Source organism: Drosophila elegans, unplaced genomic scaffold, assembly GCF_018152505.1.
Source record: "Drosophila elegans isolate 14027-0461.03 unplaced genomic scaffold, ASM1815250v1 contig_433, whole genome shotgun sequence".
Classification (NCBI taxonomy): Eukaryota; Metazoa; Arthropoda; class Insecta; order Diptera; family Drosophilidae; genus Drosophila; species Drosophila elegans.
In genome coordinates this window covers 724,979-750,352 of record NW_024545820.1, presented here as the reverse complement: position 1 = coordinate 750,352, position 25,374 = coordinate 724,979, and the positions used below count along the sequence as shown (strand labels likewise).

At 34.0% G+C, this 25,374-nt stretch overlaps 1 protein-coding gene and 2 long non-coding RNA genes across 8 annotated transcripts in view; 1 reads left to right on the top strand and 2 right to left on the bottom strand.

Annotated features, from left to right (window-relative positions):
- The window catches only part of LOC108140323 (protein FAM210B, mitochondrial), a 32,666-nt gene extending 17,559 nt beyond the window's left edge, over positions 1-15,107 (bottom strand). For 2 of the 3 annotated variants that reach the window (XM_041708915.1, XM_041708917.1), the window contains exon 1: positions 14,926-15,103. In XM_041708915.1, coding sequence (XP_041564849.1) covers positions 14,926-15,007 — 82 coding nt within the window. In that variant the 5' untranslated portion in view covers positions 15,008-15,103. Of the gene's footprint in view, positions 1-14,925 lie in introns of all 3 variants that reach the window. The other variant, XM_041708916.1, reaches the window with a different exon arrangement.
- Positions 15,108-15,362: 255 nt separating this feature from the next.
- On the bottom strand, positions 15,363-15,756 carry LOC108150692. Its single transcript, XR_001774683.2, has 2 exons — positions 15,671-15,756; positions 15,363-15,590 (listed from the first exon to the last, which is right to left on the bottom strand). It is a non-coding gene; the product is annotated as an uncharacterized LOC108150692 (long non-coding RNA).
- Positions 15,757-15,880: 124 nt separating this feature from the next.
- On the top strand, positions 15,881-24,350 carry LOC121467499. 4 transcript variants are annotated; one of them, XR_005977553.1, is made up of 4 exons: positions 15,881-15,994; positions 17,417-17,651; positions 20,231-20,288; positions 21,665-21,890. It is a non-coding gene; the product is annotated as an uncharacterized LOC121467499 (long non-coding RNA). The 4 variants fall into 4 exon arrangements; XR_005977555.1 differs by lacking the exons at positions 20,231-20,288; positions 21,665-21,890 and adding an exon at positions 23,965-24,350; XR_005977554.1 differs by lacking the exon at positions 20,231-20,288 and having other exon boundaries at positions 15,882-15,994; positions 21,665-21,888.
- Positions 24,351-25,374: the final 1,024 nt, after the last annotated feature.

Below are 25,374 nucleotides of genomic sequence, written 5' to 3'. Positions count from 1 at the left end.
TTAATCAGAGATGTATCATATATTTTCCCATATATTTCTTTTAATATTCCGATTGTTGATTTTTTTGAATTTAATACTTTGAGTTATTATTATTTCTGTGCTAAGGAATGCTAATTTATAACCAAAATAAACATATATGGGCATTTCCACAAGAATGTCAACCACGACAAAAAAAAATTTAAAGTTATCGAACAGACTAGTTTTAAAAATGTTTCTCAAGAAAAGGAATGATATTTAATTATTTCAAAAAAATATATGGTATTTTCATATCCTGTTACAGATACTGAATATTGCGAAGCTTTACGATTTTGTATAAATCGATCGCTTGTTTTGTTTTGATACTGATCTGTCCATAATATCTGTTAAGGTGTAAAGAATTAAACAAAAAAAAGCCAAAGTCAGTTTGCGATTGCGAATAACGGCACATTTTTGCTCTACATTATTGTATTGTCCAATGACCCGAGCGACATAGGAGAACTTATCTTCTGACTATTGCGTCGATACCCATCACAGCAACACTATCAAATTTGGAGCTCAAACAGATTTTTGGAACACGAAAAAGACCCAGTTTTTTTATTTCAAATGTAAATATAGTTGTCAGATTAATTGATCAGAAAAGATGGTCCCGAGCAGAAAAAGAAACGTTTTCAAAAAGAAAATTTTTGTAATTTGATTGTGGAAAAGTAAATACATTCTTTTATTTTTAATTTAGATGAGTGACGGCGAAAAAAATAAAAACAAATGCAAACGGTGGAGAAATAAATTAAAGGAGGATAAAGAAAAATTAAAAAGCAATTAATTAAAAAATATGAAAAGACATGAAATGGCAAGGCAAAGGACAACAAAATTTGCTGAAGGAAATGCTGAAATGATTTTAGATAGAAAACGTTTTGAGCGCATATGCAAGAGAAATAAGCTCGCGGAATTGCGCCTTATAAATGCAGACAGAAACAATGGGAAAAGCCTTTAAAAAAAGGTTTGGGAAAAAAATAGTACTAATAAAAACTTTGCACTCCAATTATGTTCCGCCCATTGAAAAAATTAAAAATAAAAAGAAGGGTATTCAAACAATTACAAAATGTTTAGCTTTGCCTATTAAACAGTTTTATTTTAACGATAGTATACGTGTGCAATCTTCGGGAATAAAGAACACAATATTGTCTGATAAAAATTTTGCTAAACGCTTCATGATGATGACATTGGGCGTATTCACCAGAACAACATGATCACTGATTACGGTTCGGCTTGTTCTGCTGAATGCTTATGATACATTACGCATATTAATTAATACATTTTTGCTTGTTTTGTTTGTTTTTTAATTTTGTTTTGTTTACATTCTGAATTTTCTGGCTATTCTTCTCGATATATATACCATTGATATAGGCTAGCAGATATGTATCATGTATCAAGAAAAAGTAGCTTACTATTTTTACGCTTCTTTTTTGGCGATCATGATGGAAGATGATCAGTTATCAAACGCGTTCAGCAGAACTTTCGTAAGAAATCCATCGGGGATCAGTGATCATGTTGTTCTGCTGGATACGACCATTGTCTGAGGCGTCCCAGCTTTCCAAGAAGGACTTTCCGAATAACAAATAAATAATTTTGTAATAATTAAAATGTCTTCAATATGTGTGTTTGTATATACCATGCGAACTTCGGATATTTATTGGAAAGCTGCGCTGAAATTATACCTTAATTTCCTAAAATCTGTTTGCTGCAATATTTATATTGAAAATTGCATGACAAGAAATTGGAACAAGTGCATAAAAGACTTAAAAAATGAGTATATTCTTTTAGCATATTGGAAAAATATGGAAGACGAAGTAAACTGGCAGCATTGGCGGAAAATTGATAAACAATTAACTTTGACCAATACCAATTCAACTTTTTTTAATTTGTTACAGATTTTGGAAACAAAATTGACTTCCTTTATAAAATATTTTTTTGTGAAAAGAACTCAACTAGAGTATTGTGAGAAAATCAAAGCAAACTTAAAAACTGTTGAATTAGCCATTCAGATAGATTCTGCTGAATATATTAGGTTGACAAACCAAAATGAAATCCAGAGTGCTCAATTTAGTTATCGCTAAGTAACTATTTTTCCTTGGTTGCCAGGAGCTACAAAGTCGTTTGCTGTTATAAGCGATAAGTGTTGGGAAAGGTACTTGTTTTTTGGATCTAGGTAAGGTACAAGGTATTTGTGAAAATAAGTACTTAGGTAAGCTAAAGAAAAAAAAATTTGTTATGTATCTAGGTAAGGTAAAAGGTACAAAAAAGATAAAAACCTTTTTTTAAAACCATTTTTTTTTTAATTTAATCGTTTTGTTCTTCACGAATTGGGATTTTGTGTATATGTTGTAGCAGACACATGTGACAAGAAACATCTTTTATCTAGCATGTGCGGTGGAATTAAATTTCGTTAATTTTCATTGTAATTATTTACTTTTTATTCAACAATACGAAATTAAGGTATCAAGGTAATTTGAAAACAAAATTGAATAAAAATATTTCAGTACCCAAATACACATTATAGCAAATTTATAAGATAAATAAAAATCTTTACCTAGGTAAGGTAAGGTACACTGTTATAGGGTATCTACAAATAAATGGTTCAATACAATATTTGAATAGAGCTTGTGTTCGGTCCGTGAAAATATGTTAAAACATCGGACATTCATCTATTTATCAAATTTTCTATTCCAAGTATCAACCCAACATAGATGTTTCATTTTGAGAACATCAAAGAGCTTTGCATCGATGTTTCTACTCAAATTTGCATTAATACTCATTGAAATATATATTTATAAAACAGGCGCAGCTATATCATACATATGCCATTAGAGTACTAAGCAATAAAATGAAAAAAAAATAAATTTATCTTGAAAATCAAACAAAACCGGCAAAAAAATCTTAAAAATATGCGTTTTTTTCGGCCTTAATATTATATTTTATGGATATTTTTGAAATTTTAAACTAAAATGTAAGCTAATTAGGCAAAAAGTTGATTTAAAAAAACAGTTACACTAGTAAAGCTCCTTAGCGTTGTAATAAATCTTGACTTTTGTCGCCATTATATTATTAATAATAAAACTAAAAATCATTTATAGAAAACGCGTAAAAAGACAATATCAAGTTAGGCAAAACATAAGTCAAGCTAACAATCTCAATAAAATTAAAAAAAAAATTTTTTGAATACAGTAAATTTTTTTTTCCATACATGCTGGCATTTTTCCTTGATGGCACGGTCTAGTGGATCCAGCAATGTTAGATAATATTTGCTGTTGATCGTTTTACCTTTCTCTAAGTAGTCTATGTTCAAAATTCCATACGCATCCCAAAATACGGACGCCTTAACCGCCGATATTTGTGCTTTTGGAAGCTTCGGTCCGCTTTTACCGGTTACCACTCAGAAGACAGGCGACAGGATTCTGGAGTATAGTGATGTATCCGTGTTTCATCCTTGGTTACGTAACGGCGAAAAAAAACCCGTCCTACTGCATTACGCTTTAACAAGCGTAAACACTTCGCGGAAGCATCGACGCGTTCTTGCTTTTGGTCCAGTGTGAGCAATAGCGGCACCCACTTCGAGCAGAGCTTTCTCATATCCATATGTTGCTGCAAAATTGTAAACACAATGTGTGTAGTATGCATACTACATCAATTAAACTCATAAAACCAGTCTTTGATGGTTCATTGTTGATTGGTGTGCCCGAAGATAAAGTACCAAAACAGTTGTCAACTCCTTTCTCACGTAGGTCATGTTGCCAGATATTAGGGGCTACCACGGTACTACTCTTCCAATCGAACCTCGATTTACAAATTGTACACGTTTTCGCCTTTCATATGTCTTATGGCCAATAGGAATAATAGGAATGATTTAAAAGATCTGAGCCACTTTTGTATGAGTCCGTTTGACTGTGGATGGTTGGCCGTAGTGTGTATGTAGTTACTTCCAATGAGATTTGCAAGTTGCTTGAAAACTGCAGTTTCAAATTGCGTATCTTGATCTGTGGTAATCTTTTTGAGAGATCCAAACCGAAAAGCCCATTGAGTCCAGAACGCACTGGCTATTGTTTCAGCGGTAATGTTTGATAGCGGTACCGCTTCTGGTCATTGCGTGAATCGGTCAATCGGATGAGACAAACTGTGAATGTGTATTTGATGGGAAGATTTGTTTTCTGGTCGCTGCTGAATTGCGTAAACAAGCGGTTTATGATCAGTTTTAATAACAACGATTCTTCCATCGACGAGGTGTTTGAAGTATATGACCTCGAATATGGCAAGCAGTACTCGATCGTATTTAGAGTCATTTTTTCAGTGCTATTGAACTTCGAAAGCGTCACAAACCAACTAAAGTTCCGATTTTGATGCAGGAAAAGACGTGTGATGATCGGGTTGAACATCTTCGATAGTAATTTATGAAGCCTAAAAAACGACCCAGTTGGTTGATAGTATCAGGACGTGCATAATTGTGGATGACATATAAACGTTTGGACGGTGGTTAATGCCATGTTTGTTGATAGTGTAGCTGAGAAAATTTACTTACGATTATGCAAGGCCATTTCGACATTATAAAGATATCGTTCATGTAGCATTACACTAAACCCATGACAGGGAATATGTTGTCCATGAAACGCTGGAGTGCTAGGGTTTTTTTTTAATTCGATCAATGAGTCCGAACAGTGTGCACATGGATTAATGATTGGCCTTGTCACATTAATGAATGTACTGTGTACTGTGGAAACGGATATTTGCTTCGTCTGTGCCAGGCATGTGGGTGTGGAGAGGCCAGTGACCGAGTCGATTAATCGTTGGTTCTTTAGATCGATGAGAAGATGGAACTTGGATAAAAAGGCTGCCCCAATAATGACAGTGTGCACGTCGGCGATATAAACGGCCAAGTAAAGATGTGGGATGTGCGATCAATTAAGTGCATGCACTGCTCCGAAACAACTATCTGAATGGTCTCGCTAGTAACTCTGGCTGCCGCTGACCAGCGTTTTGGGGGACAGCTTTTTTATTTTAACGACGAGGAGAGGGCACATGGTAAGAAACACTTTCGAGCTCTATCGTCAAATTACCGGTGATTATAACAGAGAACCTCTTGCGGTCCAGAAATCTGATCAGAGTTATTAGTCTGAAACTTTCCACGCGATGAGTTGCTTGAATGCCCTTGAAACTGAAGGCGTTTTACTTCCTTTTGCAATATGTTAGCTTTTTGCGAAAGAGAACGAAATTTTTCGGATACATGGGCATGTCGATTGCAAAAGTAGCGTTTGTGATTACTGCCTCCAGCATACTATCTGCAATTTTGGCAAGCTTGTCCAAATCTGTTTCTTCCCAGACTGTTAGAAGAGAACGAATAGTTTCTCGGCAGAAACATATTAAGGAAAATTTTCTCGCTCCGGGGGGGGATTTCAAAAGGCTTTAAACCGGTGGCACCTCTACCGTGTAGTAGTTGATGGAATTTCGATTCCAAAGTTTCTGCAAACGTAGTAGTTTTTTTTTGGTCGATGGTCGAGTAACCACTCCTCCTCCAGGTGAAAGATCACAAGATCGAACATGTCGGTGTCGCCGGTGGTCTGCTGCCAGCCAATTTTGGCAAATGTATGGTTCTACGTGTGTGTGTGTTTGATGGCGTCTCATCTCTGTTTGCAGGCGCGCTTGCCCTAAGTGCTTCAAGTTGCTGCTAAATATCTTGGGTCTGGGCTGCTACATCTGGATCGGTGGCCGGCATGGCGTTGGGCGAACCTGAAGGCTCGTTGTCCTCTTGGAAAATAAGGCGTCTTATTTCTAAGTTTCGTAAGTCGTAATGAAGTGCGCGGATTTTCTTGATTTTGGAGCTGGTTCGAAGTTTAAAGTTTTTAAGATTGTCGTGGGCACCAATTTAGCTGGTTATTTTGACAAGTCATTTATTCTCGTCAGAATATACAAAGAAATCTTTGATTCGATTTATACGCGGTGTTGCGCTTTTTTTTTGGTGGGCTTAAGTATTATAATTAACTAAAGCAGTGTGTTAATTTACAAAGCAGTTTACTTTTGTCATTAGCTAGATAGTTATAATTTCTGACTATTTCTGCAGTCAGTTTTTAAGCTTCTGCTTGAACTTGAATTTTGCACAATTTCTACCGTATAAAGTATATATATTCCTAATTTGTATCACTAGAAGAGTCGATCTAGCCATGCCCGTCTATTTATCTGTCTATCCGTCTGTCCATTCTTCTGTCCATTTCTACGCAAACTTGTCTCTTAGTCTCAAATCTAAAAGTTGTCTTTCTATTACTGGTCGTATATAAGTCGGAACGAGCCGGATTGGACGACTATATCAAATATCTCCCATATAGCTTTAATATTGTTTATAAATATTTATAAATATTTATTTATTCATTTATTCGCCAATGGATAAATCCTTATCTGATTATCAGCTAACTTCACTTAAAACTTAGTATTAATTAAAAAATATTCCCTAAGTAATTGCCTAAGCACATCCTTCTTGGATCCCCAAATCAATCGAATACTTAATGGCAAAGAGTTAAAAGTCTTAAAGTTCATAAGATTGGCTTATTACGCGCATAGTTAGTCCTCGCAGCACTTTCAAAAAATGGGATGATGGTACGGAGACTCCTGGCAGGGAAATTGAATTTAATTGAGCTTAATATGAATGGACTATCTATATTACCAATTATAACATCATTGATAAAGAGCAAGCTCGCTATCGAACGGCGATCTTTTAGACTGCAGGTATGCAGTAGGCAACATTGGCTAGAGTAAGCTGGCAAAGGTTCCGAAAAGCTTAACGGCTGAAGTGCAAATTTTATGTACTTTTTCTGCAGCCTCTCAATTCTATTGATATGAACAAAATATACTGAAAGAATATTTAAGATACATTTACTATAGCGAACAACATAACATTTATATAGGTTGAGAGGTAAATTGTTCTGAATACACCATAAAATGATTTTGTTCAAGTCCGATTGTAGCAAATAACTGTCATTTAAGGATTTCACTGGCATGAAGATTGAATGCAGAAACAAATATCATTAATGAAAATAACGAAAAGCAAAGGACCAAGAAAACTGCCTTGAGGAAGACCAGAGGTAGCTTCAAAGAGGTTAGAAACAAACTCGCTGACTTCAACATGATAGGATCGGTTTGCCAAATAAGAAGAGATCCAATTTAGAAAAGAGCCGTGAATACCAAGCTTAAAAAGTTTGGCTTGCAAGGCAGAGTGAGAAACCTTATCAAAAACTGTGTCTACTTGGGGATGTTACTCAAAGGCTTGTATGCAATGTTCCGCGAAAATTGCTAAATTCGATGTAGTAGAACGACCAGGCAAGAACCCGCGCTGATTAGGGTCATTATATACGTATCAGGAAGGATAATTTTTTGACTACAATTCTCTCGAATAGCTTTGCAATCGAGCAATTTTAGCAATCGGCCTGTAATTAGAAACCTCAGACTTGCTTCTGCCTTTATGAACCGGTAGAATTTTGGCAATTTTCCACCTAGAAATAAATTTACCCTGAAGTAGTGAAGACGAGTAGATCATCTTAAGGGGTTAAAGAAGACTGTGATAAAATTTTTTAAGAAAAAATTAAGAAACTCCATCAATATCAGGCTTAATGGAGTCGCCAAATTGCGAAATAGCTTCAGAAATGTCCTCATCATTAATTTGAAGGGAACCAATATTACAAATTTCTGGAATGTTATTTAGAATTTGCTGGTCATTTCAGTCACAAGCAGGCTCAAAATTGGCCGAAAAAAGGAAGCAAATAAGTTTGCAATATTTGTCCCAGAATTAGAGTTAATATTGTTGTATGACACAGTTGACGGCATGGAAGAGTAAGATTTCTTTGAATTAATAAAACGCCAGAACATTTGGATTTGATTTTAAGCTATTTTTAATGTCGGAAATGTATTGATTATATATAAATTTATTAAGAAACTCAAATTCCCGCTTATGTTGTGTATATCTATCACGAGCCAATGGATTATCCCATCTAATGAACCGTTTGTAGAACTTATTTCTTAGATTTTTATATTTCTGGATACCTTTTGTATACCAAGGAAGCCTATAGGAATCCCGTACCTTGGTTGAACAAGTGCTGTCAAGAATATTTTTTAAAGCGACAAGAAAGTTATTGTAATTGGTCTCAATGCAAGCATTTGATAGCAAGGAAAATTGCTGAAAATTAAAGGTTGTCAAACCAAAATAAGATCCAGATCGCTCATTTTAGCTATAACCAAGTACCTATTTTTACTTGTGTAGCTTGGTATGCAGGAGCTATAAAATCGTTTGCTGTTCTAAGCGACAAGCTAACACATAATAAATAAGATGTTTATATTTTTTGATGAATCTCTTAAATTAGATAAGAGAATCAGGTGGAGGCTTTTCTAAAATGTATTTGTTTGCAGATGGGTGCTGGTCTCAGTTTAAAAGTAAATGGATAGTACCCAGCCTTTTTGATTTTGTAAGTCACTTGAAATGCGCATCAATTGAATGGAATTTTTTTCGCAGGCTCCCATGGAAATGAAGCAGTTGAGTGAGTAGGGGCAGTTTTCCAAAATCCACGAATTAAAAGAAGCAACGACTGCCTATTCATAAAAAAATTTATTTAAATAATTGTAAATAAATATTCCAATACATGTATATTATTCTGAAGATTGTTTTTGTTACATATTTTTAAAAATAAATACGTTGAACATTTCTGTTTATTGAAAACATATTAAGAAAGCCATTCTTTTATAAAATTACACAACCAGAAAAACAAAAAAATTTTATATTTTAAGATAAGAAAAAATGTCCCGATTGACATAGACTAAAAAAATTCAAAAACAAACAATTCCTAATGGGCTTATGACACAACATTGTTGGGCTCATTCATTTTTTTTAACTATAAGGCAAACGAATGACGATTCCAAAAATTAATGAATGAAGAAAATTTACAGAACCCGGTACCCGATAGTAAAATACTAGACGGAATTGGGTAAAAAAAATAACATTCGATGATATGCCACCGGGGCCGATACATCAATGACCAAAATTGTATTTAAAAAGTAAAATTTTGCTCATTCAAAACAATAAAGTTTGAAATTAACGTTAAAAAGGCCGTGAACTAATTACCAAAAAAGTCTCAAGGAGTATCCATATAGTTGTCTCTGTCCCTGAGATTCAATCAATCCGTCAATGAATGAGGCGAAATTATTATACAACATTCTAAACAAGTTGTAATAAAATTTTGACTTTTGAATTCGCTGAAATCGGTGATTAAACGGTTTGCCGCAAAAAACCACTTCCGTTTTTGGTCCCGAGCGACAGTGAAGGTTATTTACAAATTTCTTTATTACAAAAAATTAAAAAAAAAAAAATCTTTTAACACGTTATAGAGCTAGTGAAGTGAAAAAGTTAAGACTACTTTAAAAACTAAAAACGTTGTTATTTAACTTTTTTCCGCATTTTATTCGTACAAGTATTGAAATGTACAAAGAGCAACTCAGTAAAAATTCCAATATGTAAAAAAAAAATAAAAATAAATTAAAATAAAAACAAGAAAGAACGCAAACTTCGGCAAGCCGAAGTTCATATACCCTTGCAGCTATCGCAAGAATTAAATATTTTTGAAAACATTAAAATTATGATTTACTTGCGTATATGTTTAAAAACATTGAAGCTATGACGATTTGCAGCTTAATTATTTGATTGTTCTTTTATATATTTTTATTGTTTGTATGGGAGCTATATGATATAGTCGTCCGATTTTGATGAAATTTAAACCGTAAATCGAAAATATTTAACCATTACTAAATGTCGAAGAACTAAACAAAAAATTAAAAAACAGCAAAGTTATAATTTTTTTTCAATTATTTTTCCGATTGTTCCTATGGGGGCTATATGCTATAGTCGTCCGATTTTGATGAAATTTAAACCATAATTCTGAAATATATAATCATTGCTATATGTGGAAGAACTAAACAAAAAATTAAAAAACAGAAAAGTTATAATTTTTTTCATTTATTTCTCCGATTGTTCCTATGGGAGCTATATGCTATAGTCGTCCGATCCGGCTCGTTCCGACTTATATACTACCTGCAATAGAAAGACAACTTTTGGGAAAGTTTCATGCAGATAGCTTTAAAACTGAGAGACTAGTTTGCATATAAACGGACGGACAGACGGACAGACGGACAGACAGACGGACAGACGGACATGGCTAGATCGACTCGCCTAGTGATGCTGATCAAGAATATATATACTTTATAGGGTCGGAGATGTCTCCTTCACTGCGTTGCAAACTTCTGACTGAAATTATAATACCCTCTGCAAGGGTATAACAAACAAAAAAAACTTTAAAATTAAACAAACAAAAAAACATAAAATTGAAAAAAAAAAATCTTTAAAGAAAAACAAAACAATAAAATCATAAAAATAAAAGCATAAAAAAAACAACCAAAAAAATGCAATACAATTTTTAAGAACAAATAAAAAATCACAAGGGCAAACAAAATTAAAAAACAAGAAAGAAAGCAAACTTCGGCCAGCCGAAGTTCATATACCCTTGCAGCTATTGCAAGAATTAAATATTTTTAAAAACAATAAAATTATGATTTACTTGCGTATATGTTTAAAAACTTAAAGCTATGATGATTTGCAGCTCAATTATTACATAGTTATTTTATATATTTTTATTATTTCTATGGGAGCTATATGATATAGTCGTCCGATTTTGATGAAATTTAAACCGTAATTCTGAAATATTTAACCATTACTATATTTCGAAGAACTAAAAATAATATTAAACAAGAAAGAAAGCAAACTTCGGCAAGCCGAAGTTCATATACCCTTGCAGCTATCGCAAGAATTAAATATTTTTGAAAACATTAAAATTATGATTTACTTGCGTATATGTTTAAAAACATTGAAGCTATGACGATTTGCAGCTTAATTATTTGATTGTTCTTTTATATATTTTTATTATTTGTATGGGAGCTATATGATATAGTCGTCCGATTTTGATGAAATTTAAACCATAATTCTGAAATATTTAACCATTGCTATATGTCGAAGAACTAAAAAAAAAATTAAAAAACAGCAAAGTTATAATTTTTTTCAATTATTTTTCCGATTGTTCCTATGGGAGCTATATGCTATAGTCGTCCGATTTTGATGAAATTTAAACCGTAAATCGGAAATATTTAACCATTTCTAAATGTCGAAGGACTAAAAAAAAATTAAAAAACAGCAAAGTTATAATATTTTTCATTTATTTTTCCGATTGTTCCTATGGGAGCTATATGCTATAGTCGTCCGATTTTGATGAAATTTAAACCGTAAATCGGAAATATTTAACCATTACTAAACGTCGAAGAACTAAACAAAAAATTAAAAAACAGCAAAGTTATAATTTTTTTTCATTTATTTTTCCGATTGTTCCTATGGGAGCTATATGCTATAGTCGTCCGATCCGGCTCGTTCCGACTTATATACTACCTGCAATAGAAAGACAACTTTTGGGAAAGTTTCATGCAGAAAGCTTTAAAACTGAGAGACTAGTTTGCATATAAACGGACGGACAGACGGACAGACTGACAGACGGACAGACGGACAGACGGACATGGCTAGATCGACTCTACTAGTGATGCTGATCAAGAATATATATACTTTATAGGGTCGGAGATGTCTCCTTCACTGCGTTGCAAACTTCTGCCTGAAATTATAATACCCTCTGCAAGGGTATAAAAACAGAAAAATTATATTTTTTTTTAAATTATTTTTTCGATTGCTCCTATGGGAGCTATATGATATAGTCGTCCGATTTTGATGAAATTTAAACCGTAATTCTGAATACTGAATACTGTTTGCAATAGGAAGACATCTTTTGGGAAAGTTTCATGCAGATAGCTTTAAAATTGAGAGACTAGTTTGCGTAGAAACGGACGGACAGACGGAAGGACAGACGGACATGGCTAGATCGACTCGCCTAGTGATGCTGAACAAGAATTTATATACTTTATAGGGTCAGAAATGTTTCCTTCACTGCGTTGCAAACTTCTGACTGAAATTATAATACCCTCTGCAAGGGTATAAAAAACAAACTAACTATTAGTAAATATTGAAAATAGTTATTAAAAAAGATGTCTGAAGACAGATTTGAGGCCGCGCCATCCTGCTTAATATACGTGTACTATTACCACAACACCACGATCCCACTTAAGAGGGGGTCGACAAGACATGATGTTGGCTTAGATTTGCAGGATCGTGTTCAAAAAACAGTAACACAAACAAAGCGTCAAACAGAGACAACGCACACTATGAAAATCGTTGGTCCACGACGAAAATCCACGCTGAAAATTTTGCTTGTCACTCGGTTGTATAAGCGTTACGCATCTTAGTGTTTGGTAGAGTCTTTGGACAGGCGGACATGGCTAGATTGACCCACCTAGTGTTGCTGATCAAGAAAATATATACCTAACAGTTAATATACTTCATACAGAGGGTATGGGTATAAAAAGACTACTTTTGGCAAGCATTTCGAAAATAATACATCTTTATGCATTGTAACATACGAAACGTTTGCGTATATTCTTGTTCGTGGAAAAACCTGCATTAAATATAAGTTCTTTTTTGGATCTTGTTATCAAATTTTTGACTGGGTGCAGCTGGGTATCTCTGCGTACAGGTCAAAAAATGTTGAAAGTGTGAATTAATACGTATAGCCCAATTAATCCTTAAAAAGTACACACAAAACGCATTTGCGCCAAACTAATTCTTTTTTCCCTTATCGCAAATATGCAAAACTTAGGATTTTGGAGGGGAGGGGTTTAAGGAAAAAAAACGCATATATTTATGATTTTTTTGCGGCGAAATCTATAATGTTATTTTTAAATTGAATTACATATTATTATACCAATTTTTAAGAATGTAGGAAACAATTTTCAAAGAAAAAAAATGAAAAAAAAAACCGGTGACCGAAAATGTTCGCCTTGAAAAAAAGTTGGCTTGCGGCAAACATCATAACTCGTGACCGGATTATCTGTGTTAATCTATATGCATTTCAAAGCTGATGATTTTTTTTTAGGTACCACGGTTATTTTGTTTTCTTTTTTTTTTGACCACTTTGAAGTGTACAACGCACCTGCAGAACAGCGGACGATCAGTGGCTAAGCAGCGGCAGAGTGGCGGCAGAGAACTTCATAAGTCCCATAACTCCTAAAATAATAGCTCGATTTTGAAAATTTTTGGGTCTACCGATAGATATGACCGAAACGCTCACACAACAATCAACCACCCCAACCTTACATGTCTCAGAGTGACAGTTTATGCTTTCACGATTTGTGGGCGTTACAGTGGGCGTGGCTCCTTTTTGAAATAGACTTGCCCTGCTTAGGAACTACTAGAATTTTCATACAGACGGTCAGACGAACAGATGGACATGGCTAGATCGACTCGACTATTGATCCTGATCAAGAATATAAATACTTTATATAGTCGGAAACGCTTCCTTCTACCTGTTACATACTTTTCAACAAATGCAATATAGTCTTTTATACTCTTCGTGATATCCTGCTGATTTATGTGAAGAAGTTACGTTAAAATTTTCAAATGGATCGGTTCAGTAGATTTTGAGTTTTGAAGTTCACGAACTTCAAAAAATACTTTTTTGGGAAAATCGATTTAAAGTTTTTTATACCTGAACATTCTGGTAGCACGGCCTCTCCTTTGAAACGCTGTACCTCCGTTAGTTTTACTTGGATTGATTTAAAACTTGTTGATTCAGAAAAAAATAAAAACCTACGATTTCGCCAATAACTGGGAAGCGTTCACCTTCCAAATGCAATTCAAGGATGATTTGTGATTTGTTTCCTTTCGACTTCCTTGATTAAAAGTGCTTTGTCATATCAACAGGGCCGCAGCGAGATAATCAAATAAATCAGCTATATCCAGCTGTGATGTAATAATTTTTAATTTATGGATTTAAATATACTAATAGTTTATATTATTATTATTTTGATTGAAAACAGTCAAAATCATCATTAAAACAAGAAAGGAAGCAAACTTTGACAAGCCGAAGTTCATACACCCTTGCAGCTATTTCAAAAACTAAATATTCTTGAAAACATTATAATTATGATTTACTTGCATATATGTTTAAAAACTTTGAAGCTATGATAATTTGCAGCTTAAATAATCAATAATTTCTATGGCAGCTATATAATATGGTTTTCCGATTTCAATAAAATTAAAAGCTTTATTCTAAACTATCAAATTATTACAAAGTCAAAAAGAATTAAAAAAAATTGTTTTTATATATTATTGTTTCTATGGGAGCTATATGGTATAGACTGTAATTCTGAAATATTTAACCATTACTATATGTCGAAGGACTTAAAAAGGTATAATTTTTTTTCCTTCATTTTTCCGATTGTTCCTATGGGAACTATATGCTTTAGTTGTCCGATCCGGCTCGTTCCGACTTATATACTACTTGCAATAGAAAGGCAACTTTTGGGAAAGTTTCATGCAGATAGCTTTTAAACTGAGAGACTAGTTTGCGTAGAAACGGACGGACAGACGAACGGACAGACGGACATGGCTAGATCGACTCTCCTAGTGATACTGATCAAGAATATATATACCTTATAGGGTCGGAAGTGTCTCCTTCACTACGTTGGAAACTTCTGACTAATTATGTATAATACCCTCTGCAAGGGTATAATGAAGGTTTTTGTCGCCCGACTGAAAACGGCGGGCCTGGAAAGCCCGTGATATTAAAATCGTTGGTATAAGCATAATGTGTTCAGTTCAGGTTTTTGCCTTGTACGCAAGATACATATGACGCTGAGTGATTATGATTAATTCTTCAATTGCTGATATAAGCGTAATACTCTCTGTAAATGTGACCTTCAGTTCAAAGTCGGCCTTACCTGCCCATCTTCTGAGGCTTAACAATTTAATAGGTGAGTGTCCTTGCAGCACAGCTGGCGCCTTTCCCAATGTGCTAAACATTTTTATGAATCAGCACAAATATGTATATTCAAGATAATGAGCTAAAAATTTTACACAATGCCACTGCTGTCTCCAATGTGACCACAAAAAAAGCAACAAAATGTACTTTAGAAACAAGAAAGGCCAGCCGAAGTTTATATACTCTTGCAGCTATTGCACAAATTAAATATTCTCTAAAAGTTTTAGATTTCCATTTATATGCGTATTATGTTCAAAAACATTGAAAACACCGTTTCGATGGCAGCTATGTATGAATATATATATATATCGTTTTCAGATTTAAAAATAAAAGTTTAATTCTGAAATATTAAACCATTAGTAAACAGAAATAAAAACAAAGAAACAAATAGAAAAGTTAAATTTTTGTTCATTTATTTTTTTTTTTGTATTCCGATTTTTCCCATGAGAGCTAAATGATATAGTCGTACGAGTTTAATAAAATTTAAACCGTTGTTCTAAAATAATTATGTCATATAACTATATCCTTAAGAACTATACAACAAAATAAGAGTTATAATTTTTCCCCCGGTTTTTCATATGGAGCTATGTCGTCCGATCCGACTCGTTCCGACTCATGTAATACCTGCAAGAGAGAAACAACTTTTAGAAAAGTTTAATGCAGATAGCTTAAAAACTGAGAGACCAGTTTTCGTAAAAACGTACGGACATAGCTAGATCAACTCTTCTCGAGATGCTGATCAAGAATATATCCTCTATAGGGTCGGAAACGTCCCCTTCACTGCGTTGCAAACTTCTCACTAAAATTATAATACTCTCTGCAAGGGTATAATAAGGGTGCGACAAAATAGCGTCAGTGAACTAGCAGCGATTGCGGCATAGTGGAAATTGGAACACGGAGGCTCTTTATATTTTATTTTAGTTTTTTCTCTCCTTTAACGAAGGCTTGTCGTTTCGAAAATTGCCAGTTAATTCAGCATCCAAATTTGACGGATTTTGACGGACTTTTGCGATACTAAGGCGATGAAGGTGAAAATTAGAACAACATTGAATAATGGAAAAATGGAAGACGCCGAAGCGCCAGCAATGCAAAATTAATTTACAGTCGTTAATACGAGAACCGTCAGTGGCCAATTGAAAAGGACTTCCGAAAATTCTTAAAGCCTAATCATTATCAAATTCTCAGTATCCATGTATTTTTTGGTCGATAAGACCGATTTCAAAGAGTAAGAACTCTGCCCAAGTTCTGCTGAGAGCCATGTTCGAGGTCAAATTTGATTTTCCACACCACTTTTCAGTTTTTGGTTCGAACTTGCAATTCGGTCCCGCGGTGAATTCCATACTGCACTGCCCGCACCAGCCCTTAACGATAAGAACGAGCAGTTCAGCTGTAGAAACTCACCGCGGGGCCAAATAACAAGTTCGAATCGAACTAAGCGACAGAGCAATGGTGCCTCTATAAGGAATTACTCTATGCCAAATTCTTATAAAAGCTCAAGTTGAAATACACATAACATGTTTAGAGAAATTTTTTCGTAAAGCTGACCGTTTACAAGAAAAATGCAGAAAACTGTTGCCTTCAAAATGTAATATTAAATAATCGCTCAATTAGTTGGACGGGGGTGGCATCACAAAACTTGTATCGATAAAATCAGCTTACTGGAAAATCATCATTATTTTTTGTACCCTTGCAGAGGGTATTATAATTTCAGTCAGAAGTTTGCAACGCAGTGAAGGAGACGTTTCCGACCCTATCGAACTAGCCATGTCCGTCTGTCCGTCCGTTTCTACGCAAACTAGTCTCTCAGTTTAAAAGCTATCTGCATGAAACTTTCCCAAAAGTTGCCTTTCTATTGCAAGTAGTATATAAGTCGGAACGAGCCGGATCGGACAACTATAGCATATAGTTCCCATAGGAACAATCGGAAAAATTAAGGAAAAAAAATTATACCTTTGCTGTTTCTTAATTTGTTTTTTAGTTCTTCGACATATAGTAATGGTTAAATATTTCAGAATTACAGTCTATACCATATAGCTCCCATACAAACAATAATATATATAAACATTTTTTTTAAATTAAACTTTTCTATTTTGTAATTTTTTTTTAATTCTTTTTGACTTTGTAATAATTTGATAGTTTAGAATAAAGCTTTTAATTTTATTGAAATCGGAAAACCATATTATATAGCTGCCATAGAAATTATTGATTATTTAAGCTGCAAATTATCATAGCTTCAAAGTTTTTAAACATATATGCAAGTAAATCATAATTATAATGTTTTCAAGAATATTTAGTTTTTGAAATAGCTGCAAGGGTGTATGAACTTCGGCTTGTCAAAGTTTGCTTCCTTTCTTGTTTTAATGATGATTTTGACTGTTTTCAATCAAAATAATAATAATATAAACTATTAGTATATTTAAATCCATAAATTAAAAATTATTACATCACAGCTGGATATAGCTGATTTAATTGATTATCTCGCTGCGGCCCTGTTGATATGACAAAGCACTTTTAATCAAGGAAGTCAAAAGGAAACAAATATAAGCATCACAAATCATCCCTGAATTGCATTTGGAAGGTGAACGCTTCCCAGTTATTGGCGATCAACAAGTTTTAAATCAATCCAAGTAAAACTAACGGAGGAACAGCGTTTCAAAGGAGAGGCCGTGCTACCAGAATGTTCAGGTATAAAAAACTTTAAATCGATTTTTCCAAAAAAGTATTTTTTGAAGTTCGTGAACTTCAAAACTCAAAATCTACTGAACCGATCCTTTTGAAAATTTGAACGTAACTTCTTCACATAAATCAGCAGGATATCACGAAGAGTATAAAAGACTATATTGCATTTGTTGAAAAGTATGTAACAGGTAGAAGGAAGCGTTTCCGACTATATAAAGTATTTATATTCTTGATCAGGATCAATAGTCGAGTCGATCTAGCCATGTCCATCTGTTCGTCTGACCGTCTGTATGAAAATTCTAGTAGTTCCTAAGCAGGGCAAGTCTATTTCAAAAAGGAGTCACGCCCACTGTAACGTCCACAAATCGTGAAAGCATAAACTGTCACTCTGAGACATGTAAGGTTGGGGTGGTTGATTGTTGTGTGAGCGTTTCGGTCATATCTATCGGTAGACCCAAAAATTTTCAAAATCGAGCTATTATTTTAGGAGTTATGGGACTTATGAAGTTCTCTGCCGCCACTCTGCCGCTGCTTAGCCACTGATCGTCCGCTGTTCTGCAGGTGCGTTGTACACTTCAAAGTGGTCAAAAAAAAAAAGAAAACAAAATAACCGTGGTACCTAAAAAAAATCATCAGCTTTGAAATGCATATAGATTAACACAGATAATCCGGTCACGAGTTATGATGTTTGCCGCAAGCCAACTTTTTTTCAAGGCGAACATTTTCGGTCAGCGGTTTTTTTTTTTCATTTTTTTTCTTTGAAAATTGTTTCCTACATTCTTAAAAATTGGTATAATAATATGTAATTCAATTTAAAAATAACATTATAGATTTCGCCGCAAAAAAATCATAAATATATGCGTTTTTTTTCCTTAAACCCCTCCCCTCTAAAATCCTAAGTTTTGCATATTTGCGATAAGGGAAAAAAGAATTAGTTTGGCGCAAATGCGTTTTGTGTGTACTTTTTAAGGATTAATTGGGCTATACGTATTAATTGACACTTTCAACATTTTTTGACCTGTACGCAGAGATACCCAGCTGCACCCAGTCAAAAATTTGATAACACGATCCAAAAAAGAACTTATATTTAATGCAGGTTTTTCCACGAACAAGAATATACGCAAACGTTTCGTGTATTACAATGCATAAAGATGTATTGTTTTCAAAATGATTGCCAACAGTAGCCTTTTTATACCCTTGCAGAGGGTATGAAGTATATTAACTGTTAGGTATATATTTTCTTGATCAGCAACACTAGGAGAGTCAATCTAGCCATGCCCCCCTTTCCAAATACTTTACCAAACACTAAGATGCGTAACGCTTATACAACGGAGTGTCAAGCAAAATTTTCAGCGTGGATTTTCGACGTGGACCAACGATTTTCATAGTGTGCGTTGTCTCTGTTTGACGCTTTGTTTGTGTTACTGTTTTTTGAACACGATGCTGCAAATCTAAGCCAACATCATGTCTTGTCGACCCCCTCTTAAGTGGGATCGTGGTGTTGTGGTAATAGTAAACGTATATTAAGCAGGATGGCGCGGCCTCAAATCTGTCTTCAGACATCTTTTTTAATAACTATTTTCTATATTTACTATTAGTTAGTTTGTTTTTTATACCCTTGCAGAGGGTATTATAATTTCAGTCAGAAGTTTGTAACGCAGTGAAGGAGACATTTCTAACCCTATAAAGTATATAAATTCTTGATCAGCATCACTAGGCGAGTCGATCTAGCCATGTCCGTCTGTCCGTCCGTCTGTCCGTCCGTTTCTACTCAAACTAGTCAGTTTTAAAGCTATCTGCATGAAACTTTCCCAAAAGTTGTATTCCTATTGCAGGTATAATATAAGCCGGATCGGACGACTATATCATACAGCTCCCATAGGAACAATCGGAAAAATAAATTTAAAAAAATATAAGTGCTGTTTTTTAATATTATTTTTAGTTCTTCGACATATAGAAATGGTTAAATATTTCAGAATTACGGTTTAAATTTCATCAAAATCGCACGACTAATCATATACCTCCCATAGGAATAATCGGAAAAGAAAAATGAAAAAAAATTATAACTTAGCTGTTTTTTAATTTTTTTCTTAGTTCTTCGACATATATTATTGGGTAATTATTTCAGAATTACGGTTTAAATTTCATCAAAATCGGACGACTATATCACATAGCTCCCATAGAAATAATAAAAATATATAAAATAACTATCTAATAATAGAGCTGCAAATCATCATAGCTTCACTGTTTTTCAACATACATATACGCAAGTAAATTACAATTTTAATGTTTTCAAAAGTATTTAGTTCTTGCAATAACTGCAAGGGTATATGAACTTCGGCTTGCCGAAGTTTGCTTTCTTTTTTGATTTGAAGTGAATTAACGTTTTGGTATTTGAAATTAAGTTTTGGTTTTATTTTTTTTATAGTTTTTATCATCAATTTTTTTTTTGTTGCATAGTATTTCTATTCAGTTGCATACGTTTTTCATAGGTAGGAGTAAATAAGAGCTCTGCAGACGATTATTGTTAGGGAATGTTTAGTTGTTGGGTTTTATTTTCTGTTTGTTATGTTTTTTTTTTACAGATTCGGTGGATGGCGAGGAAAGTCAGGAGGGGTTGGAGAAGAAATGGACGATGGAAAAGTAAGGCAAACATTTTTTTAAACAAATTGCGCGATATATGCTATATATACATATATGCCGTCACTGGATAAGCCAATAAAGGGAGCGGCATAGCAAAAGGCGTCTCTATTAGTAATTATTCTTTGGTTAACTGGGTCGACTTTGTTCAAGACATGAAAATAGCGTCTGCATACAACCGCTTAAAAGAGTTGAAACGACGCATTCACACAGATCCCCGCTGATGCAAAAGCAGAAGAGAAATTCAATTTTCCCGCCAAAAAATTAATATTAACGCAAAACGAATTTCAATTTTGACATTCGCAAGTGCAAAGTTTTTACTAAGTGATTTATCCAGTGGATGTTGGCATTTGATGGATGATATAAAATATGGCAACTCCATAATTGCAAAAGCTTCTGATCAAGAATCTTATAGCCAGATTCCATAGTGCATTGGTGGAAAGTTTTTCTTCTGCTAATGATGGATGATACAATATATGGCAACTCCATAATTGCAAAAGCTTCTGATCAAGAGTTTTATAGCCAGATCCCATTGTCCCATTAGTGGACTTTTTAAATGTGCCTGATTCCACTGGCACATTTAGCTAATTATATTCTGACATGTGACTTGCACGAACAGCTGATCTAAGTTTGTTAACTTTTGAATAGTCGCAAATCAAATCGAAATTATTTAAAAGTAATGAATATGAGCTAATTTGAGGTAATCTTTAATGCTCAGCAGGACATCCATTATGTTATCAGGGATCCAAGTATAGGTAGGAGTTTTTCCTGCCAGAGATCCAGCAGTAATGCATTGTGGTACTGCTACCGAGATTTGCTGCGCTTGCTTTTATTTTCATGCTAAATAGATATTATCCCTGAAAGAAATCAAAAATTGCGCCAACCTTGCATATAAAAACCAGCTGTTGTAGTGGTGGGACAAACGGAAATCGTTAAATATCGGTATTTTCCAGTATTTTTTCTAAAAACGTCCGGGACGAATGAATTTTAACCGCATTTAGCCTATGGGATTCCCTGTATTAATAAATGCGCATTAGGCTAAATGCGTTTTAATGCGCAAATGCAATCCGGGTATAAGAGAAGTTATAGACGTTCATCTGCTAGACCCAGAGAGCTGAAGCGATTGAGGTGATGTGCAAACATTAATATAATACAAAAACAATACAATACAATTAGAAAAAACTGAAGTATGTTTTCATTTAATTACATTCAAAGATATTTACCTTAAAACCGCAGACTAGGCCAAAATTCATCTCCAAAAAATACCAAGATAGCCATGGTTACTTGGCATCTAACTACTTAAAAACTGAACTACTACCGAATTTATAACCTACTACTTGCAACAACTACTTGAAGCAACTTTTTTTGGCTCTTTCTAGCACAATGATCTGTAATGGAAGAAAAAGCCGCTGAAGCGGAATTCGGTCGCTGAAGCCCGTCTAAATAGGCTATAAGTCAGCATCAGAGATCTGCAATAAGTCATGCAATTTCTGGTTTATCCGATCATTGATCTTATCTGGTAATAATTTGGCCAAAATGCATCTCTATCTCCAAAAAATTCCAAAACAGCAAGTAAAAATGCTTTTAAATACTTAAAATATACTAAATCAAAACCGAATTTAAAGCCTATTACTCGCCACAGCGAACTGTAGCTATTTGTTTTGCCTCTTTCTACCACATGCACCCCTTAAGGAAATAAAATGCTGAAGAGAATTTGGTCGCTGAAGCAGTAAGGTCGCCTGTTTTAATAGGCTATTTGATTCAGTCTCTTTGTTTAACCCAAAAAGTATGATCGGTGAGCGAATGTTGTAAGCGAACATTTCTTTGGCATCAACCGATCAAAGTAGAGCTGGGAAACTATCGATGCCACGATCGTAGTACCGAATTTTTACCGCTCTGAGCCACCATCGGTAGCTGTTTTGTCGCTATCGATGGTGCTGAATATTATTTTACATCACTTAGCAAGAGGCTTGGTTGCAGAATTTTGGGTAGGAAATATGCAATAAATAAAATATTAAGCTATTCTAATAAAAATGCAAAATAGATTAATTAAAATTGGAGGTGGTGCTAGTGGCAGTTTTAAGTAATATTGCCAAAAATATATAATATATGAAATATGCATTCGAGATTGTTTATAAATTTAATTTGTATAAAGAACCGTACAAAAAACTATATTATCGATATTATCAAATTTTCGCTCCCAAAACATCGAAATTATCAAATGGGGCCACCATCGATAGTTTCCCAGCTCTAGATCAAAGCTTATCAAATATGTTCTCAACGACAGGCGTGGTTGTTTGTGAGCGAAAAAAATGTTATATATGATTGTTTGAGATCAAATAATTAGTTTCGCTTGTTTTCGAATGTTTTCTAAAATTGGTTTTTGTGATTTTTGTATGCGATCGGTGTTTCGAACGAGTTTCCGAGCAAATTACGCATGTCACCAATAAATTAGCTGTCTAACGTGAGGAACGACAATATGATATTGACCGCATTTTATCTGCCGCACTTGCTAGAAATCATTTCCAAAATCCATTTATACAAATTGTAATACTTAAACATTAAGAAAACATTTCCAAAAAGACCCAACTCCCGATCATTTTCCAGTTTTCAGAATCCATGTATTTTTGGGTACAGTTTAGGAAGAAATAAATCAAAAGGAGAAGCCCGATTTCTTAGAAAATAAAGTAAAACCAATAAAAGGAGATCTAGTTGATATACACATTTCAAGTTTAAGGACTTTTTTGCGTAAAGCTGATAGTTTATGAGAAACATTAAGAAAACTTTAGTCTTCAAACCGTAATATTAAAATGAGCGCTCAATTAATTGAATCGAGGTGGCATTACCAATCTTATATCGACATTTTACAAAACAATCGAATAATTAATAATCTCTAAGGTTAATAAAATTTTACTTTGCTCTGATATAAAATAGTTTTACACTCGAATATCCTCATAGTTTTGTTTATTCAATTTATCGTAATGTTTTCTGAGATTTTTTATTTTTAGTTTTTTTTTGCATATGGTTTTATTGTTATTATTTCGTTGTATATTTTTCACATTCAGTAGCAATAGTTTTTGGTAGATGTTTCCCAAAAAGTTTTTAAGTTTTGGTGTTCTGGGACTTCAAGAAAAGACTAAAATTCAGCAGAAATTTTTAGCAATTGAGGTAACGAGCCAAAATGTTTTCCGTTAAAATTGCTTTTTCATTTAAAGCTACTGTTTGCAAATTGTCGTCACTTTGTTTGTCTTAGCTTTGGTTTGAATTCGTGGAAAATGCCCAGGGCAAGCAGAAAGACGAATTATTGGATTTATTAACACGCTATGGGTTGTCTTATCTTCTTTATTTGCATAAGTTGGGTGATTACTTTCATGTTGGAACCAGTACTACCATCTTTATTATAGAAGGAAAGTAGCTTTTCAGCAATTCAACAAAATTTTAAGCAGTCTCTTGGTGGCTGAAATGCGGAAATTTCAACCAGTTGAATTTGTATTGAACAGCTGACGAACAGCTGACGTAATTTCAGTAGCAAAGAGACTATGTTATGGTTTTTTTGCACATATGGTGAGGGAAAACACCTTCGGATTGTAATGAAAGCGACTTATGCCTTCTTTCCACACAGTCCATCCCTTTAAAACGGTTGGAATTTTCAACAAATGTGAAACTCTGATTTCCACAGACACATCCACCTTCGGATTTCAGCTGATATGAACAGCTGTGGTTCGCCAAAACGTAAGCGGCGAACTAACTGGGAAATTTATGGAGCGGCAAAACCTTATGGACCATATCTTCAACGGATTATATTATTATTATTATTATTATTTATATTCAGTAGCGTACCAAAATGTAGTAATTTTAAAACAATGCTTTATTTTTGGTACTATTTTCTGTTCGTTATAGTTATTTTTTGCTTATATGGTGAATGGAGAGGGAAAGGAAGCGCCGCATTCAAAATTAAATTAAATTTTTCATTTTTTACTAATGTTTAAATAAATAATAGCCACATCCAATTCATTTTCCATATATTAATAATTTGTGGTTAAATTTCACTTAGTTTTGACAACTCGGAAGAAGAAGGCAATGACGGTAGGCTGTGGCAGTGTGAATTTGAGTTTCACATTTTCATGTCTTCTCATTGTTTCCCAATAAAAAATTTTGTGATTTTTAATTTAAAATTACAGTTGTTTAGTGATGGAAAAAAATAAACTTAATATACTGGGCAAACAGCACAAGATAAGAACAGCAGAAGTTGACGGTGAAATGTTTTGAAAAATTCTTCTCAATGTTCCCGAAAAAAAAAAAAATTTTTGTAATGATTAATTTGAAATGGCAGGTATGTATCTAGTGATGGAATAAAAATAAACTAAATATACATACTGGGTAAAACAGCACAAGATAAGAACAGCAGAAGTTGACGGTGGAATATTTTGGAAAATTTGGGACGGCAAACTTACATACATATATGCATTGTTATTGACGATACACGGTAAACGGTAGACATAGTAAAGGTAGTGTTCATAATTGTAATGTTATTCAACTCTATCAGCTCCCCTTCCTTGTCGTCCAAGTTGGCAAATGCCTCGGTCGCATTATGGATGTCCTGCTGAGCATTAAGGAGTTCCGTAAACTTACTCATATTTATTATTTTTACTTCATTTCTTTTGGTTTTACCACGATTCAAAAGTAAACAAACCCAGATCAGCTGTTCTTTCCATTCACCTGTCGGAGTAGCATTAGCTAAATGCTGATTTGCAAATGGAATCAGGCACATTTATAAGGTCCACTAATGCGGCAATGGAATCAGGCTAGAACATTGACAAAGCTAACAAGCTATTATTTATAAACTCACAGGTAAATCCGTTTTGTACAATAATTTTTATCTGCGAAAAGTTTATATAATTCCTTTTCTATTCGACAACATCTGCATATGTGCTAAATAAATAAATACATTTATTATAAGCTTTACAGTTATACTCCGGAAGCTTTACTTTTGACATCCCAATTTTTTTACTTTTCATTGGGAAATCATTTAATAACCGCTAATCGCATAAACTCAAGTTTGGTAGGTGAGCCAGGCAGTATTGCGCTA